The sequence below is a fragment of the Labrus bergylta genome, chromosome 19 (genome assembly GCF_963930695.1).
Source record: "Labrus bergylta chromosome 19, fLabBer1.1, whole genome shotgun sequence".
Classification (NCBI taxonomy): Eukaryota; Metazoa; Chordata; class Actinopteri; order Labriformes; family Labridae; genus Labrus; species Labrus bergylta.
This window is the reverse complement of record NC_089213.1, coordinates 1,558,878-1,576,093: the sequence shown is the minus strand read 5'-3', so window position 1 is coordinate 1,576,093 and position 17,216 is coordinate 1,558,878. Positions and strand designations below refer to the sequence as shown.

The 17,216-nt window shown below is 38.9% G+C and overlaps 3 protein-coding genes across 3 annotated transcripts in view; 2 read left to right on the top strand and 1 right to left on the bottom strand.

Annotated features, from left to right (window-relative positions):
- The window catches only part of LOC109978039 (major histocompatibility complex class I-related gene protein-like), a 172,058-nt gene that overhangs the window by 125,184 nt on the left and 29,658 nt on the right, over window positions 1–17,216 (top strand). The gene's annotated exons all lie outside the window — the stretch shown is intronic.
- Window positions 291–4,280, top strand: psmb8a (proteasome 20S subunit beta 8A). The gene is made up of 6 exons (XM_020658372.3): window positions 291–579; window positions 849–990; window positions 1,572–1,683; window positions 1,976–2,105; window positions 2,699–2,903; window positions 3,862–4,280. Exons 1-6 carry the CDS (start codon window positions 430–432, stop codon window positions 3,948–3,950), a joined length of 828 nt encoding a protein of 275 aa, XP_020514028.1. The 5' UTR covers window positions 291–429; the 3' UTR covers window positions 3,951–4,280.
- LOC110004561 (major histocompatibility complex class I-related gene protein-like) lies at window positions 6,617–15,871 on the bottom strand. Its single transcript, XM_065948252.1, has 7 exons — window positions 15,711–15,871; window positions 13,621–13,887; window positions 10,151–10,429; window positions 9,386–9,679; window positions 8,786–8,881; window positions 8,431–8,509; window positions 6,617–7,857 (listed from the first exon to the last, which is right to left on the bottom strand). Exons 1-6 carry the CDS (start codon window positions 15,820–15,822, stop codon window positions 8,457–8,459), a joined length of 1,101 nt encoding a protein of 366 aa, XP_065804324.1. The 5' UTR covers window positions 15,823–15,871; the 3' UTR covers window positions 6,617–7,857; window positions 8,431–8,456.

The window sequence follows — 17,216 nt, the reverse complement described above, 5'->3', positions numbered from 1 at the left end:
CTTAGATTCAAACTCAGGTGAGGTGAGGCTGATGCAACTGAAACCTGTCTGTTGCACTTCATTATAGAGACTGATGACGACATAACCATAAAGCCATCCAATTGGTCTATTTTGTTTTTTTTAATGAAGCAGATTAATGCGGAGTTTTGAGTTCTATTGTTTCTAATTTCAAAAATATAAAGTATTTTCAGTGCAAAACAAGTTTTGTCAAAAGTCATTCGTGCGTTTTGTTTGCACTGACTGTTGAACAGTAATCACGAGGACTGAACTACAGTGAACTACTTTTAAAACCCTTTCACTTTCGAATTCTTTGTTACGAACGAGGAAATAATCCGTGACTGTCCGTCGCTCACCTTCGTCACATTACACAAACTAACCTCTAAAATCCAGAATACACTTCAATATAAAGTTTATAAGCTGTGATGCACGATGGCTCTGTTCGATGTAAGTGGTTTTAAGCCTCATTCTGAGCTCAGGAGACAGATTCTTCCTGGAGGACAGACGCATCTCGTCGACAGAACCAACCACTACAACTTCGGGGCTAAAACTCAGGAGTTTGCGGTTCCTTTGGGTGTAGATGTGAGTATCAGTCAGTTAGTTATGGTAAGAGATGAATCCCGTGATTGTTTTCCGGTAAACCTGCTACATTGATGAAGCGTCACGCGCAGTGGGTGATGCTGTTTTACGCGTCTGTGGTTTTCAGTGTTTGGTGCGTTTAGCTTCTTATTACATTTCATAAGCACTAAACCTAACTACGACGAGTTGTTGTCTAAGAATATGATCTTATGATAGATATTCTGCTCTCGTGTTCTCTTTCAAAACGAGTCCCTTCTTTGGTTTCGTTGTAGCCCTCAGGGTTTCTCAAGTCCTGCAACCGTGAGGGAGGGGTGTGTATAGAACTGAACCACGGTACCACCACCTTGGCCTTCAAGTTCAGACATGGAGTCATCGTCGCTGTGGACTCCAGAGCCTCAGCTGGCCGTTACTTAGGTAAATACACATGACTGGAAAAGAATTTAAAAAAAGGAAAATGTGTTTCATGTCCAGGGCTGCCCCGGGTGAAAGTGGGGCCCTCTGTCTGCACCCCATCTCCAGCTTTGTGCCCTTAACTACACAGGCTTAGATTTAAATTTGTGACTAATAAAACAAAAGATGCCCCCCCTAAAAAAAACTGACTTTAACCTGAAATAAAAAGCCTTAAGGTTTAATGTTTGTTGCAGCTGGAGATATAAATATTATGATTTCCTACATGTGCCAAATGTTTGAAAGAATGTATAACACAATGCTTATCTCACTTTATTATCCAGGCCAACTTCATTTTGTGCTTCCTCAAAACAAAACCTAAAATCTGCTCACCATACTCCACTCCACAAACACACACCTCTCCTCTCTTTATACACACACCAGCATGCCTCTGTCTCGTCCTCTCTCTTGCTCACCATGTTTGTCTGGTGCTTTAAATGTTTATTAAATCATGGTGCCTCCACTCTGAGGTACTTTGTGTTCACATTCTTATCCTGTAATCTTGGTCACTGAATGTCTCCTTTTCTAAACCTGTTGCGGCTCTGCAGCATCCAACGATGTCAACAAGGTCATAGAGATCAACCCCTACCTGCTGGGCACCATGTCGGGCAGCGCTGCAGACTGCCAGTACTGGGAGAGACTCCTGGCCAAAGAGTGCAGGTGAATACTGGTCCCACTGTGTCTCAGTACTTTCTGTCATTTAAAGCTCCTGTAAGAAACTTTCTTTTTATTTTTGCACACCTTATAGCTGAACTGAATAACAGAAAACATGCATAGAAGACTTTCATTAAATAAAATGCAATCCATCTGTGTTCTTATTTCTCTTGGACGACTATGATGAGGGATTTGTTTCTCTGTTTTCGCTGCCATGACAATTTGTAGACTGAATTATTAGTTGATTGATTGATATATGAAATAATTGCTCTCCTTGTTGTGCTATGATTTCCTCCAGGCTGTACAGACTGAGAAACAACCACAGGATCTCTGTGGCTGCAGCCTCCAAGCTGCTGTCTAACATGATGCTGGGTTACAGAGGCATGGGTCTCTCTATGGGAAGCATGATCTGTGGATGGGATAAAGAGGTAAGCTGTGGTGGACGTGTGTTTGTATGTGTGAAACATAAAAAAAAAAATTATGATTCTATTTATTTTATTTTAGCACCTCTTATTTAAACTCACTTGCGGAGACATGGTCCCCCGGAGGGCGGCCCTGGTTTGGGTCCCACCTGTGGCTCCTTTCCCGCATGTCGTTCCCTACTCTCTTTCTCCCAGATATTTGGCTCGGTCCACTGTCCTGTCTCTAGGATGGAGGCATACAAAGACCAAAAATTACCTTAAAAAAACATACAAACAAGAACAGTATTGGGTAAGAAAAATATGCCAAAATGACAGACTGTTCTCCCAGCCTCTCCAACCCCCATACATTGAAAATCTAGTATCAACATGACGGGTAAGAGGTGGAAAAAGGTTTTGAAACCAAGAGCCAGATTGTTTGGCAAAATTCATTCTTTAAAGTACAAGATAAATATCAGGTATAGAATAATGTAAAACAAAAAGATGTAAAGTGCAGACATCCACTGTGATGGAGCACTATCGTTACAGCTTTATGTGATGAACTGTGTTTGTATCATCAGAAAGTGTGCTGTGTATATCACATTATGATGTGTTTTATTCAGGGTCCTGGTCTGTACTACGTGGACGATAATGGTACGCGTCTGTCTGGACGAATGTTCTCTACCGGCTGTGGCAGCTCTTTCGCCTACGGCGTGGTGGACAGCGGTTACCGAGAAGACATGACGGTGGAGGAGGCGTATGAGCTGGGCCGTCGGGGCATCGTTCACGCTACACACAGGGATGCTTACTCTGGAGGGGTGGTCAACAGTGAGTACGCCTGGGAATGCTCCTTCACTGTGTTTGAGGTTAAACATGGACGTATATCCTGTTGCAGATTGTTAAATACCGAGTGTTGGACAGAAATATAATAAAAAACATAAAGACAGAGTCTGCTCTCCAGAAGCTGCTCCAAATCACATTTAATGAAGTTCATCACCGTGTGACGTTTCAGGCCCAAACTGTTCACCAGACATCAGATTTCATTAGTTTTTTGTCTACAATTTAGTTAAGCGCCATGACATTCTGTACGTCCTTTCATTGTTCCCAGAGGATAAATCCTGCTCATTCATGTTATCACACAGGACAAGGTCTCTGGAGGCAAGGCATGACATAAAAAGATCAATGCAGGGAGCGCTGGTGGTGCAGTGGTTAGTGTGTGGAGGCCATAGTCCTCCATGCAGGCTGCAGGTTTAAATCTGACCTGTGGCTCTCTTCCTGCATGCCATTCCCCCCTCTCTCTCTCTCTCTCTCTCTCTCTCTCTCTCTCTCTCTCTATGATTTCAGGCTCTATCCACTGTCCTATCTCTCCAATAAAGGCACAAAATTCCAAGAAATAAATCTAAAAAAAAAAAGATCAAATCATAAAACAAAGTGAAGCGGTTTCATTACGTGCTCAGAGATTGCACTGGTTTTGTTCAGACAGTCTATGGTCATGCACCAGTTGCAGGATAAATATCACCAACCCCTCCCGGTCACTTGCAGGGAATTTTCCTGAATATTTCCTACTGCGTTCTCACATCTGCTCATCGGGACTTCACATTAAAATTTTACTAGGGGGTTGAGAGGAAAAATTTCAGGTAAAACTGAAGTGAAAAATTCAGCTGTTAGCGTTCACACATGCAGCTCAAGACCCCCAAAAAGAAATGTCATATAACAGAAAAGTTTGAGATCTGCTGCATTTATGTCAATATGTGTTCTAACTGTGTGTATCTGTGTGTTTGTGTAGTGTACCACATGCAGGAGGACGGCTGGATAAAGGTGTGTAAGGAGGACGTGTCAGAGTTGATCCATCGCTACAAGAAGGGAATGTTCTGAGTTTGACCCCTTTAACAAAGAGCAACATCAGCAGTCTGCACATTCACAAACGATGCCTTTTGTTCCTAAATGAAATCTGATTTAGACTCTACTTTGTCTGATTCTGTATCAATGAAATGTCAGCCAGAGCATTTCTTTCCTTACATATCAACCTGAACTTCACAGGTTCAGACTGTTCTGATCTCTCTTTAGTTCATTTCTTTATGTGATGTTTTCTTGGTGCTGTGCATGTCAGTACTGTTGCTCTCCAAACGTGTGGTTCAGTGAAGTCATTTGTGCTTACCAGACATCACAACACAAAGCTCTGAATAAAAACAGTTTCTCAAACTACTGCTCTGTCGTTTATTATTGAAGATCTCATTTCCTCTTTCAGTCTTTTTTCTGCCTTCAACCTATCAGGTCTCACCTGTCTGCAGCACGCCACGCTCACTCCCTTTGTTTGCTGCAGCATGCTCAACTACATGTCAGGTTACCAACTACTTTTACTCACCTGCTCAATCTCATTTGCTTTACTTTGAAGTCCAGCCCACGAGTGGGACTCCATGATTTGTACAGCACCTGATGAAGAAACGTGTTCTTTAATGCGCATAGCTAATAAATAAGTATATTTTTGGGAGCCATAGTGCATCATATCCAGTGAATAAATAAGTGATGTGTGTGTGTTTGCCAACTACTCCCCGTGTTGACAACATTTAGGTGCATTTTTTGAATGCTTTGTTTGGGCTGTTCCTTTTCACATATGTGATGGCTGAGTTCATCAGTTAGATTTATTGGTGTGGCCCTGATCAGTGTTTTTAGATTTCCTGTAAGCTCTTAATCACCAGAATGATGTGTTCATCACTAGGAGGAATCATTTGGAAAAGAAAGAAGTTTTACTCTGATCCCTGCACTTTGATTGGTGTACGATTGCAGAAGCTTTCATTTTGAACTAACCCAAACACTTTTCTTCATGTACTGATTATAAAGCTGAGCTGATCCATTTTGTTGCTTTATGGTATAAACTGTCGGGAACCCGAGCCATGAGAGAGAGGCAGTACGAAACAAAAACTAAATCTCTCAGTTTAAACAAACCAGGCCAATTCAATATTTTGACTTGTAGTTGATGTGTTTACATACATAGAATAACAGTTTCCATGAATCTATCATTGTTTTATCACAACTATAAAGTACAGAAAAAATAAAAGTGTCAAAACAATTTAAGTAAAAGGTAAATCCAGAAATCGAGGTGTTGAAATGTAGAGCACAGAAATACATGATGGAGCAGATATAATTTACTGACTTTTCAACTGGCTCAAATCAGCCCTGAACCTGAGGTGAGATTTTGATTTCCTTTGAGAGGGCGTTAGCGTAATATTTACAGTCTGTGAGTGTTACTTTATCACGCTTATGTACTTATTTAAATAAAAAATAAACACAGTTTGGGTGCATATGACTCTTCTGTATTTTATGGATGATTCATTAACAGCCTTAAATTACGCCCAGGCTGACAATGCATCATAAAATAAGATATTTTAAACACACTGTAGTAACAGGAGCTGTGATGTCATCTGTTGCCATGCAGAACTCGGCTCCACAGGTTCTGGTGTCCTTGAATCAGGTTTGTCAACGTTAATTTCCTTTTATTAAACTATGAGTCCGAGTTCATTTACTTACTTTGAACTTTTAATGACAGAATTTTGCAGTTGAATGTAAGACCTTTACATTTTTACATTGCAGGTATCACAGCTCTGTTAACATGTTTATATATTAAAGTGAGTGGAGCTATTTATAATATGTTGATACTAAAAGGTATTTTTAAAGTGATTAAAATATACTACATAGCAAAATAAAAGTTTATTTAGAGGAGCAACAGAGCAGGAGAGTTTACAGTCACATGTCCCTTGTTGCTAGGCAGACTTCAGTGCAACAGGTTTGCTCAGGAGAAAACCAGTTCAATACATGCAGTACAAGAGGAAAGTGGAGTCTGCAAAGTTTACATGACAGTTCTCACATCTTTTTTTAGAGTACCTCTTCTTATTCAATAAGAAAGCAAGTTCTTGTTCTTCAAAATGTGTTTTAATTGAAGGGAAAATAAAAGACAACTGATCCCATCACCTGTGCATCCCCACAGGTCCTCATTTTGGGAGAGTAGTGTATACAGGGTTCAATACAAGAGGAGCTAATGGGAGAGGAGCATAGACCAAGAAAAACAAAAAGAGACAAACATCAACACAAAGGTTAAAACAGAGCCAAGGACACCAGCTAAAAGGATGAGAAACATTCACTCATCAAGTCTATATATGTTCAAGAGTGTGAGCCCTCTAAACTTTGAGCTTTTCCCGGGTGTCTGTCCCCTTTATCAAATACGAGATGTCAGATTTTCAGGAAAACATGATCTCTGATCTCTTAATAAGAAGTACACTCCCCAGATCTCTGAGCCACTGTTGGAATAGAGGACTAGTCTCTGACTTCCACTGCAGAAGGATAATGTGATTTAATTAACAAAGCCGGATTCACAACAACCGCTCCAAAGAAAGCGAGTAGAGGATCAGGAGTGATTCTTATGTTAAAAGCTTTGATAGGTGGTCGAATATAAGAGACCAAAAAGTTTTAATGTTGGACAGAGAAAGTAAATTTTAACAACAGAATGTATTCAGACAATATGTGAAATCACAAGAAGACACACATTTGGAATTTTTAAAGGCTTTATTGAAACACAAAATCAAATTTGTAATGTTTACATCACCCGGCATAATAACTGATTATGAGCATTGATTCTACATTTTGATTGGTTTACAACTTAACATAAATCATTCAATTATTCTGATCAGTAGACAAATATCTAACAACTTTTCTTTTTATCAGCTGAAGCATTTAAACTTAATTTAAAAATATATATCACAGAAGAAAAAACAACATAGTCCTGATTACTAATGAAAAACCTTAAAACACAAACATTATAAATCTCTTGAGCCTCATTTAAATCAACACACTTCATTACTTATGCAGAAATAAACAGTACTGAGGAGCTGGTGAATGGAGGCTATGGTCCTACAAGCGGGCGGACCAGGTTCAAATCCGACCTGTGGCTCCTTTCCTGCACGTCATTCCCCGCTCTCTCTCTCTCCCTGATTTCAGACTCTATCCTCTGTCCTATCTCTACAGTAAAGGTACCAAAAGCCCAAAAAGAAATCTTAAAAAAGAAATAAGCGAAACTATTTACACAACTGGAAAACAAAATGTTTAATGTTTGTATTGTGTGTGTGTGTTTGTATTTTGTGTGTGTGTGTGTGTGTGTGTATTTTGTGTGTGTGTGTGTGTGTATTTTGTGTGTGTGTGTGTGTGTGTGTTTGTATTTTGTGTGTGTGTGTGTGTGTGTGTGTATTTTGTGTGTGTGTGTGTGTGTGTGTATTGTGTGTGTGTGTATTGTGTGTGTGTGTGTATTTTGTGTGTGTGTGTGTGTGTGTGTGTGTGTGTCTTTATTAACGTATTTATCACCAACATTTGTTTTAGCACAAAGCTCCGAACACCAGAAGTATAAAAATCCAACTATGATGGATTTTAGATCAACACACAAATCTTTCTTCAACACATGAAGAGCGGCGTGATGCCGTCATAGGTTCATCTTCTGATTCTCTTCTCTCCAGGTGACAAAAAATAAATCATCAAGTTTAGATTTAAATGTATTTAAGCGTCTTTTATCAGCGGAAAAGCTTTTTATATTTAAACTAACGTCACCAAACAACCCTAAAGAAGATTTGTAAAGCATTTGTCAACTCTTTTTCAAACTTGTTTTCTTTGTATTTCAAAGATTTAAATTTAAATTCCCAACTCTGATCACTTCATGTCTGATACGATGAGAGCCAATGAATTCTGAGGAGAGCGTGTCGGTCTGCTCCTTGTTTCAGTGCAGAACGTACCCGTAAACCTTTAGAGAAAAAGACAGAAGAAAGAGAAAACATGACATTAAAAAATATTTATCATCACTTTTTTTTTTACAGAATTTATCCACAAATCCAGGTTTTAACATCAAGGTCAAAGGTCACGGTGATTTCATCATTGAAGCACCTTTCTTTAAATCATCTCCCTTCACTTCAAATACACTTTTTCACTAAAATGAGTCATCAACTTTTTTACAATAACAAAGAAACGATCTCCTTTATGCAGTTTTATAATCAGATTTAAAGAATTACTGTAACAACCAAAAAGAAAAGAATAAGCTCGTATATGAAAACATGATAATAAACATGACAGGACTCAAAAACACGTTCACACACACACACACGGTTTAAAAACTGTGTGTCTTCCTCTGATTCCTGATTCCTCTTCCCCATTCACCTGTGACTCTCTTTTCTCTCTGCCTGTAGCTGTGGTTACCGCCTCTGTCCAGGTGACGCAGCAGCAGAAGTAATGTTTACATGCAGTGTCTTCCTGACTTACCACACACACCACCAGAACAATGACTATATCCTGAATTAAAGGCTTATTTCATGTAACTCACTGGGTTCAGGGTCCTCTCTTTGTCTTTTAGGTATTTTGATTTGGAAGCATCATTTGTTTCACAGCCGGGTCGTTTACCGCTGTAAGATCAGAAACACAATGTTAGCACACATCCGACTCTGAAACCATCATTTACACCAGAAAACACTCCAGAAACCCTTTTTCATTTACAGAGTTCATTTAAGGTCAAACTTAATATAATAAAATCAAGTTCTACTTACGTTTGGCTGAAACAGAAAAAAAAAGATTGTTCTAGATTTATTTCATTGAAGGTTATTTAAGGTCCCCTCAAGAGAACTATTCACCAGATGTAAATATAAAAAACATGTTTGAATGTTTCCACTTTGCTCTCTCACCATTTCTCTTCTTATACAGGCAGAATCCAGCCACACAGAAGATGGTTACAAGAAGAACAACAGCGATGATGACAATGATCATGTAGATGGGATTCACTGTTGAACACAAACAACACACAGTCACACAACCTGTGATCAAACAGGTTAAAGGTTCATTAAAGACAAAGTTTCTCCTTCTGTCAGTTAGCTCGTCTTCATCACTGTACCTTTGATTCATTTTCTACATGTAGTTGTTTTTTCCCTTCACCTTTATGTCTTTTATTTCCATGTTTGATTGTGGCACAATGGTAACCGCTAACGATTACATTCAAACCCTTTTTTCTCAATATTATTGATTTAAAGTAATTTAAAGGTTAATGCGGCTGCACTGTGGTAACGAGCGGACAGACGGTAAAAAACAAAACGATTCTGTCCATTAATAATCTCTTTAAAGATCTCTGTGTTTGTTTCATCCTGATCCAAACCTTTAAACTCTTTTTCTGAATACTTTTACAATTTGAAGAGTTTGAAAGAAAGAAAAAGTCACAACTAAACTTTCCCTCCATCACACGACTGTTACAGTCAAATCCTCTCTTTCATCACTTCTCATCGAGGTCTTACCGTAGTTGGTCTTGATCTCTCGTTTGTCCAGTTTGGTGACGATGTCCTCCTTCACACCAGAGAGCTGAAACACACAGTCGTACTTCCCCCAGTCATCAGAGGGCAGTTGAAGGTCAGCGCTGATCTGGAAGGAGCCGTCGTGGTTGGGGAGGATCTCTCCCTTGTCCACGTCCTCGTGAAGCTCCTCTCCATCTTTCCTCCAGAACATCATGGCTCTGTTGGGGTAGAAACCTGTAGCGTGGCAGGTGACCCGAGAGGAGGGAGTCTTCTGGAGGAGAGACACTGTGGGGAGGTCTGGAGGACAAACAGGAAGACAGATTAGAGTTTCTTTATCAGGATTTACTCTTAAATACTGTTACAACTCATGTTTGATGACACTTTTTAAATGTACTGGGAAAAAAAGGGACTTTAAAATCCAGTGAGTCAACAATGAAAATCAACCTTATTAAAGTATAATTCAAAGAAGAGAGGGTCAGAGGGGAAGAAACAGAAGAAGAGAGGTGAGGGGGGTTCAGATGGATTGATGAAGAAGAAGAAGAGGAGAGAGAGAAAGTACAATAAAAACACAGAGAAACTTTGAGAGAGAGCGATGAGCAGCAGAGAGAAAGAGATCTAACATGAAGGGAAAGGTAAGGGGAAGCTTAAAGATGAAGACAGAGCATGTGTGATAGAAACATGTGTGAAATATTTATTGTTCAAGATAAACAAGAAAAGAAGAAGATGAACATTGTCAGAATTCAACTCCATCAGGTCATTTGATCCTACCTGTTCTCATCAGAGAGCTCCTCCCATAGTTCACATACTTCTTCAGCCAGTCAGGACAAATCTGGGTGAGGTACTGTTTTCTCTCTGTTAATAAACCTTTGTTATTATCCCACTTCTGTTTGGTGACGACAGCCTGTTGTTGTGGAGCGACCCACGTCATTGTCTTCGTGTCCAGAACTATGAAGTCTTCTCCATCATAACCAATCTGATTGTAACCATTAACATCTCCAGTCTCATCATCCCACTCACAGCCTTCCATCATCTGGACAATGTGAACACCTGAGAGAGAGAGAGAGGGAGAGAGAGAGAGAGAGAGCGAAAGAGAGGGAGAGAGAGAGGGAGAGAGAGAGACAGAGAGAGAGAAAGAGACAAACAGAGAGAGAGAGAGAGAGAGAGAGGTAGAGGGAGTGAGAGAGGGAGAGAGAGACAGAAAGAGTGAGAGAGAGAGAGAGAGAGAGAGAGAGAGAGAGAGAGAGGTATAGTTTAAATCCTTTATTATTACATCAGAGACACACTGAGTCTCTCTCTCTCTCTGAGTTGTAGTCCTGACTAGCAGACTCAGATTAAACTGGTCCTGGACTGAACGTGGACTCTCTGTGGATCAGTCCAACATTTCGCTCGTCCTGTGAGAAACCACACACTCGACTGTCCCGAGCTGTTCTCCAAGTTTCCTCTGAAGGAGAGTCTCAGTCCAGGATCAGTCTGTAGACTCCTCCTGCTCGGCCCTCACAGAGTTCAGCAGTGTGTTACTACAGCTGCTCACAATAAGGCAGAGACCACCAGGACCAGTATGGAGACTGGGAGACAGTCTGTGCGTCCTGATTGCTTCATCCATCTGTCAATCATTCAACACTAACAACAGCTGTTTCCAGCTGCAGATGTTTGTTTGATGCTGCCTGAGAGGACGAGCCAACACTGAGGTCAGAACAGTGGAGATCATCTCATCTAATGTGTACTTGGACTTTTTATGAAGAGCTCAGAATAAAGATTCATGATCACATTATTTGGATTGATTCATGAACCAACCACTTCTTTTGAAACGTCAACAAAGAATAAGGTGAACTTTTCAAACAGCTCCAGAATAACACTGAACGCTGTTTCATTTACAATCATATCAAACTGATCAAAGCAGCTAATTGTCATATTTGACAAACTGGAAAAAACATTTTGGACCTTTTGGATTCAAGAGACTGAAATAATGAGTCCATGATCAAAATGATTGTCCCTTCATTTTCTGTGGATCATCTCATCAATGAATGGACTGAACTGTTCAGCCTGATGAGTGAATCATGGCGTACAAACACTGTTCAAGTTTCATTCATCTCATTTAATCTAGATTTATAATTCACATGTAGAATCTGGGATGGAACCTGAACATCAGTACGGTCCAGTTCATACAATCCAATATGTTTCATACCACATATTTAGAGCGTTAACTCATTATTCTTGTTATTATTGATGATGTAACGGCTTTTTTTAAATCAATCAATAAATGTTTGAATCTGTTAAATGTCAATAAAAAGTCAAACAAGTCCATCACAACTTCTCAGAGGCTGAGATTAAATCTTTAAATGACTTCTTTAGTCTGAGCGACACTGAGCAGAAAGTCATTCATTTAAAGAGTTTATTATGAGACAGACACACCGTCATCACATTCATCTAAATGAATCTAATCTAAATGAATCTAAATGAATCTAATCTAAATGAATATAATCTAAATGAATATAATCTAAATTAATCTAAATGAATATAATCTAAATGAATATAATCTAAATTAATCTAAATGAATATAATCTAAATGAATATAAATGAATCTAATCTAAATAAATCTAATCTAAATGAATCTAATCTAAATGAATCTAATCTAAATGAATATAATCTAAATAAATATAATCTAAATGAATATAAATGAATCTAATCTAAATAAATATAATCTAAATAAATATAATCTAAATGAATATAAATGAATCTAATCTAAATAAATCTAATCTAAATAAATATAATCTAAATGAATCTAATCTAAATGAATCTAATCTAAATGAATCTAATCTAAATGAATCTAATCTAAATGAATATAATCTAAATGAATATAATCTGTAGTTGTTCTTGTTCATATTTCGGACACAGGGAGGTCAGTACAGTAGAGTTGTGCTGTTTGACCTTTGACCCCTCTGATCTGATGGTCATATTTATCATGGCGTCCTGTCGGTCAGCTTCATGAAAACATGCTGCTCCTCCTCTCATGTGAGGACCCAGCAGAAGCAGCCTGTGTCCCATTTGGGGTCCTGCTCCTCAGTTTGAGAAACCAGGCAGTAATGTTCCTCTATCAGCTGTGTGTTGTTGGTTTGTTGTGATGAACAGGTTTGTTTTTCTAAAAGGAGAGTTCACATGTGGGCAGCTCAGTAGAGTTCTTGTGATGTAATCTAGTGGAGATCAAGTGTTAATAATGTCTGTAGATTATTATGGGATGGACAGAAACACTGAATCAGAGCAGTACAGCAGCATCCAGGAGTCTGAGTCTCTGAGATGTTTCTGTTGAGTCTGACTGTTTGTTTCAGACGAGGAAAGACTTCATCCAACAGATTCAACCATGAACACACACTCCTGACTCTGTGTGTGTGTGTGTGTGTGAGTGAGAGAGTGTGTGTGACTCTGTGTGTGTGTGTGTGTGTGAGAGAGAGTGTGTATCTGTGTGTGTGTGTGTCTAAGTTTAATGTGTGTGTGTGTGTGTGACTCTGTGTGTGTGACTCTGTGTGTGTGTGTGTGTGTGTGTGTGTGTGTGTGTGTGTGTGTGTGTGTGTGTGTGTGTGTGAGTGTGTGTGTGTGTGTGTGTGTGTGTGTGTGTGTGAGTGAGTGAGAGAGAGAGTGTGTGTGTGTGTGTGTGAGTGTGTGTGTGTGTGTGTGTGTGTGTGACACTGTGTGTGTGTGTGAGAGAGTGTGTATCTGTGTGTGTGTGTTTAATGTGTGTGTGTGTGTGTTTAATGTGTGTGTTTAATATGTGTGTGTGTGTGTGTGTGTGTGTGTGTGTGTGTGTGTGTGTGAGAGTGTGTATCTGTGTGTGTGTGTGTGAGAGAGAGTGTGTATCTGTGTGTGTGTGTGTGTGTGTTTAATGTGTGTGTGTGTGTGTGTTTAATATGTGTGTATGTGTGTGTGTGTGTGTTTCTGTGTGTGTGTGTGTGTGTGTGTGACTCTGTGTGTGTGTGTGTGTTTCTGTGTGTGTGTGTGTTTAATGTGTGTGTTTAATATGTGTGTGAGTGTTTAAGGTGTGTGTGTGTTTAATGTGTGTATGTGTATGTGTGTGTGTGTGTGTGTGTGTGTGTGTTTAATGTGTGTGTGTTTATTGTGTGTGTGTGTGTGTGTGAGTGTGCATCTGTGTGTGTGTGTGTCTAAGTTTAATGTGTGTGTGTGTGTGTGTGTGTGTGTGTGTTATAAACAATCTTTTTTCAGTATAAATTGAATCATAAACAAACCTCCAGTTTGGTTGAAGCGCCGCTTTAAAATGTCAAGGTTGACTTTGAAGCTCTGCTGGGAACCCTTTAATATCTCAGTCTCCTCCTCCCAGTAGTCAGCATCATCCTCTGTGACTTTCTTCATCCAGTCCTGTTTGGGTTCTGCTCTCTTGGTGTTACTGTCGTAGTATCCTATCTGAAAATCATCAACCATCCCAACAGTCACAAACTCTGGGAAGTTTGGGACTTCAGAAGACGCCGTGTAGAAATACTTCAGAGAGTGCATCTCTGTAAGGACAAAATGTTTTCATCAGTTTAATCTGAAACTTTTTGCATCATTGAACAAAAGTTATTATCCAGCACACAGAATCAAAAAACACTTCCAGTACATTCAACCAAACCTGATCATCTCTCTGCAGTCATTAAATACTCCAATTAATTTAGAGATGAAAAGAAAAAGTTCTCCTGGAACTCTTATTCTGATATTTCTGATTCAAGTGTTAGAAAATGTTTTTATACTGAAATTATTTATTCAACAAGTCAAATATTCAAGTGATGCAGTCATGCCCCTGACTTTCATTGACAGATATGTTTCATTAAGTGGATTTTTTATTGACTTCTTGACATCTCATGACTAGTCCTCACGTAGGCGGGTTTTATTATTTGAGTTTTGAAAGGACAGTGTTGGAGGACAGCAACAAAGAAAAACTATTGAACAGTATATGGAGCACAGTTTAAGAAGCTGTGTAGACTGAGTGGAGCTGCACAATCAGCCAGCGCAGAAAAACTCAATTAGAAAAAACTCAACTAAAAAACTTCAACTAAATGACAGATCATTTCTGAATCCTGCATGTTGTCTGCTTTCTGAATGCACGTCGATCATTGTTCTGTTTTTAATCTGCTCTTTAGAAAAATATGCACTGCTCAGAACAAAAAAGCTTTTAGATAAATCTGTGCAGGAATAAATGTAACCACTTTGAATAAAGTCTACAAACTTTGTAGTCTTATTAATGCTGAATTGTTGAGGCTGCTGTGGATGTTTTTTTGACTTTCACAGATTAAAACCATTTCTTTCTTTTTGTGTGGGAAACACAAACTGAGCTGTGACGTTTCAGTTTGAGAATAAAGTCGTGACTGCCCTCTGGTGGACAAACTCTGTAATGCAGACTCTGTTTCTAAATGATGTTCAAGCTGCTTCACTGTTTTCTGTCACTTATCGGCCAACATAAGCACAGAAAACTAAATATGTGCAATAAGCTCACATCAGCAGATATGTGTTTCTAGATCCACTAAACAGTCTGATGTTTGACTTCAATGAAATGTTGGAGCTTCAGGGTTTATGTGATCTCAACTAAACAACAAACAAACATGTAAAAGATGAAGATCATCTGTGGAATAGCTTTGAGCTTATTCATATTTCATATACAAATATTCAGAGGTAAAACAATAAACCGAGATTAACTTCATTTTGAGGGTCAGGAGGTTGATTATGTTTCTGATTCTTTGAGCACATATTTGAGTTTGATCCTCACAAAATGAACTTTAATGACTGTGACACTCTGATTATATGTTAATTATCACAATTCATTCAAGTGAAATAAGTATTTATACCACATTAATTATACTACATTAATAACAAAACACTTTTTCTAACATTAAAGTGTCATGAAGGACTTAAAGAGTCCATTTAAATGCTCTGTTAATGGTTTTAGAGGTGAAACACTTTGAAGGCATTTAGTTCCTTTTTCTTTCTGAATCAGAGTCTATCTGCTGTGTTCACTGTAGTTATGCTGCTATTTTAACATTCATGGTCCTGTTCATATGAACCGGGCCTTCATCATTTCTCGGCTTGTCTTTTGGAAAAGATAACTAGCAGACACTTTTTATAGCCTTTCTCACAACAACACTTTTCTTGTAAGTATCAGGGTGTGAGGACGTGAACAAACAGGATTTACTAACGTCAAATTAAATGTTCACTTTTCACATTTCAACAAGCTGCTTCAGTCCTGAGAACAAACATCAAATGAAGCTTTCATTTCTACCAACAGTTTATAAAGACATGCGACATTTCCCTCTTTCCATTAAATCGTCTTCAATGAATCTGAACTCACCTGCCGTCGTGTCGTGGAGGAATAATCCCACGAGAGACACAAACACCAGAGTCTTCATTGTGACCTGTGAAGTCTTCAGCTTCAGCCAACTTAAAACATTTATGTTTCTCATCAACTTCTTGAGAATCTGCGTGTTTCGAGCTCTGAGGGTGAAATGAGGGAAGGAGAAAAAAGAGAGCTGACTTCAACCTCTGTCTCAGCCAATAGAAATTCAGCCTGAGCATCGACGTCACTAGTAACTAGGTCACATTGACTCAGACAGGTTCTGAACATAGACTGTTAATGTTACTGTTGTGAATGAAAGTGAAAGTTAACTCCGCTTGTTTGAGCCCATGACAGAGCATTGGGAGACACGCAGGACTTTATTCATTTATCACAGTAGTGTTAAACCTTCAGATGATCAGATTATTTTTATATATTTTGTTGGTTAATGTGAAGTTTTAAGAACAAGTGTATACATTTGTGAGAGTTTAAAGGTCAGATACAGGGATAATCTGGAGTTTGTAGGGATGTAGTTGAGTCTTGTTGTGCTTTTGTTCTGTATGGCTGCTCTGGGATTTAATAAAAAGTCCTAATCCAGATATAAATATAGTTTAATATAAGTTATAGTGAGTAAATGTGGTGAGGTGCTCTCCTGTCCTGCAGTAACTCAATGTGCTCTGTGATTATCAGATATTTAAATACACGTGTGCACAATCATAACATTGAATAATGTTATTAAATCAGATGAAGGAGGACGTCTTATACCTTTTTGAAGTACTTATCATTTTCTTCTTTTATCACTTTCTGCATGTGTTGTGTATAACTCTTCAGTAGAGGTCTACACACAGGTCTTAGCACAGATTAGGCCGACTGTCAGGACAATCACTGACACACAAAAGATGGTTTGAATGAAATAACATCAGATCACACTTTACAGATCCAGCTTTATCTGACAGGTTCAATGATCCTGAACTAGTTTGGAGCTTTGGACGCTGAAAACTGCTGGAACAAGAGAAATGTGACACCTTTGTTGATGTTTGAACACCTGATGCTGTGTTTCATTTTGCTCTGCTTTTTGTGTAAACTCAGTCCAAACCTCACACAGGCATATTGTTTTTAATCTATTTAACTTTTATTTTACCAGAAAAATATTCTCATTGAGATACAAGATTTCTTATTTCAAGAGAGCTCTGGCCAAGACAGCAGCATCAAAGCATGGTGCCATTTTGTGTCTTCGCCTGTTGTTGTTTATTTGAAATGGCAGACACACAAACACGGTCTCTGTTGGAGGTCACTGCAGGGCAAACATGTCGTCAACATCTGATTCCTCGCACTCAGCGTTTGTTTTGTTGTCACTATAAAGCAAAGGGGATGAATTATGTTTTAACTCTGGGCTCAGAATTGTTTCATAAAAGCAGGAAATGAAAGTAGATAACCAGATATGATACGCTAACAAGAGCTGAGTCACACTGATCCGGGCCAGAATGCAACTCCTTCCTCATGTCTCTGTGCCAAGCTGCTGCT

Bases quoted from the DNA above. Each gene is read 5' to 3' on its own strand.
- psmb8a (XM_020658372.3), top strand. From the start codon at position 430: ATGGCTCTGTTCGATGTAAGTGGTTTTAAGCCTCATTCTGAGCTCAGG. The intron at 1,684-1,975 runs GTGAATACTGGT...GATTTCCTCCAG, and splicing joins CTCCTGGCCAAAGAGTGCAG to GCTGTACAGACTGAGAAACA. The intron at 2,904-3,861 runs GTGAGTACGCCT...GTGTTTGTGTAG, and splicing joins CTCTGGAGGGGTGGTCAACA to TGTACCACATGCAGGAGGAC.
- LOC110004561 (XM_065948252.1), bottom strand. From the start codon at position 15,822: ATGAGAAACATAAATGTTTTAAGTTGGCTGAAGCTGAAGACTTCACAG. The intron at 13,888-15,710 runs GTGAGTTCAGAT...TTGTCCTTACAG, and splicing joins CCTCCACGACACGACGGCAG to AGATGCACTCTCTGAAGTAT. The intron at 9,680-10,150 runs GTAGGATCAAAT...TTTGTCCTCCAG, and splicing joins GAGCTCTCTGATGAGAACAG to ACCTCCCCACAGTGTCTCTC.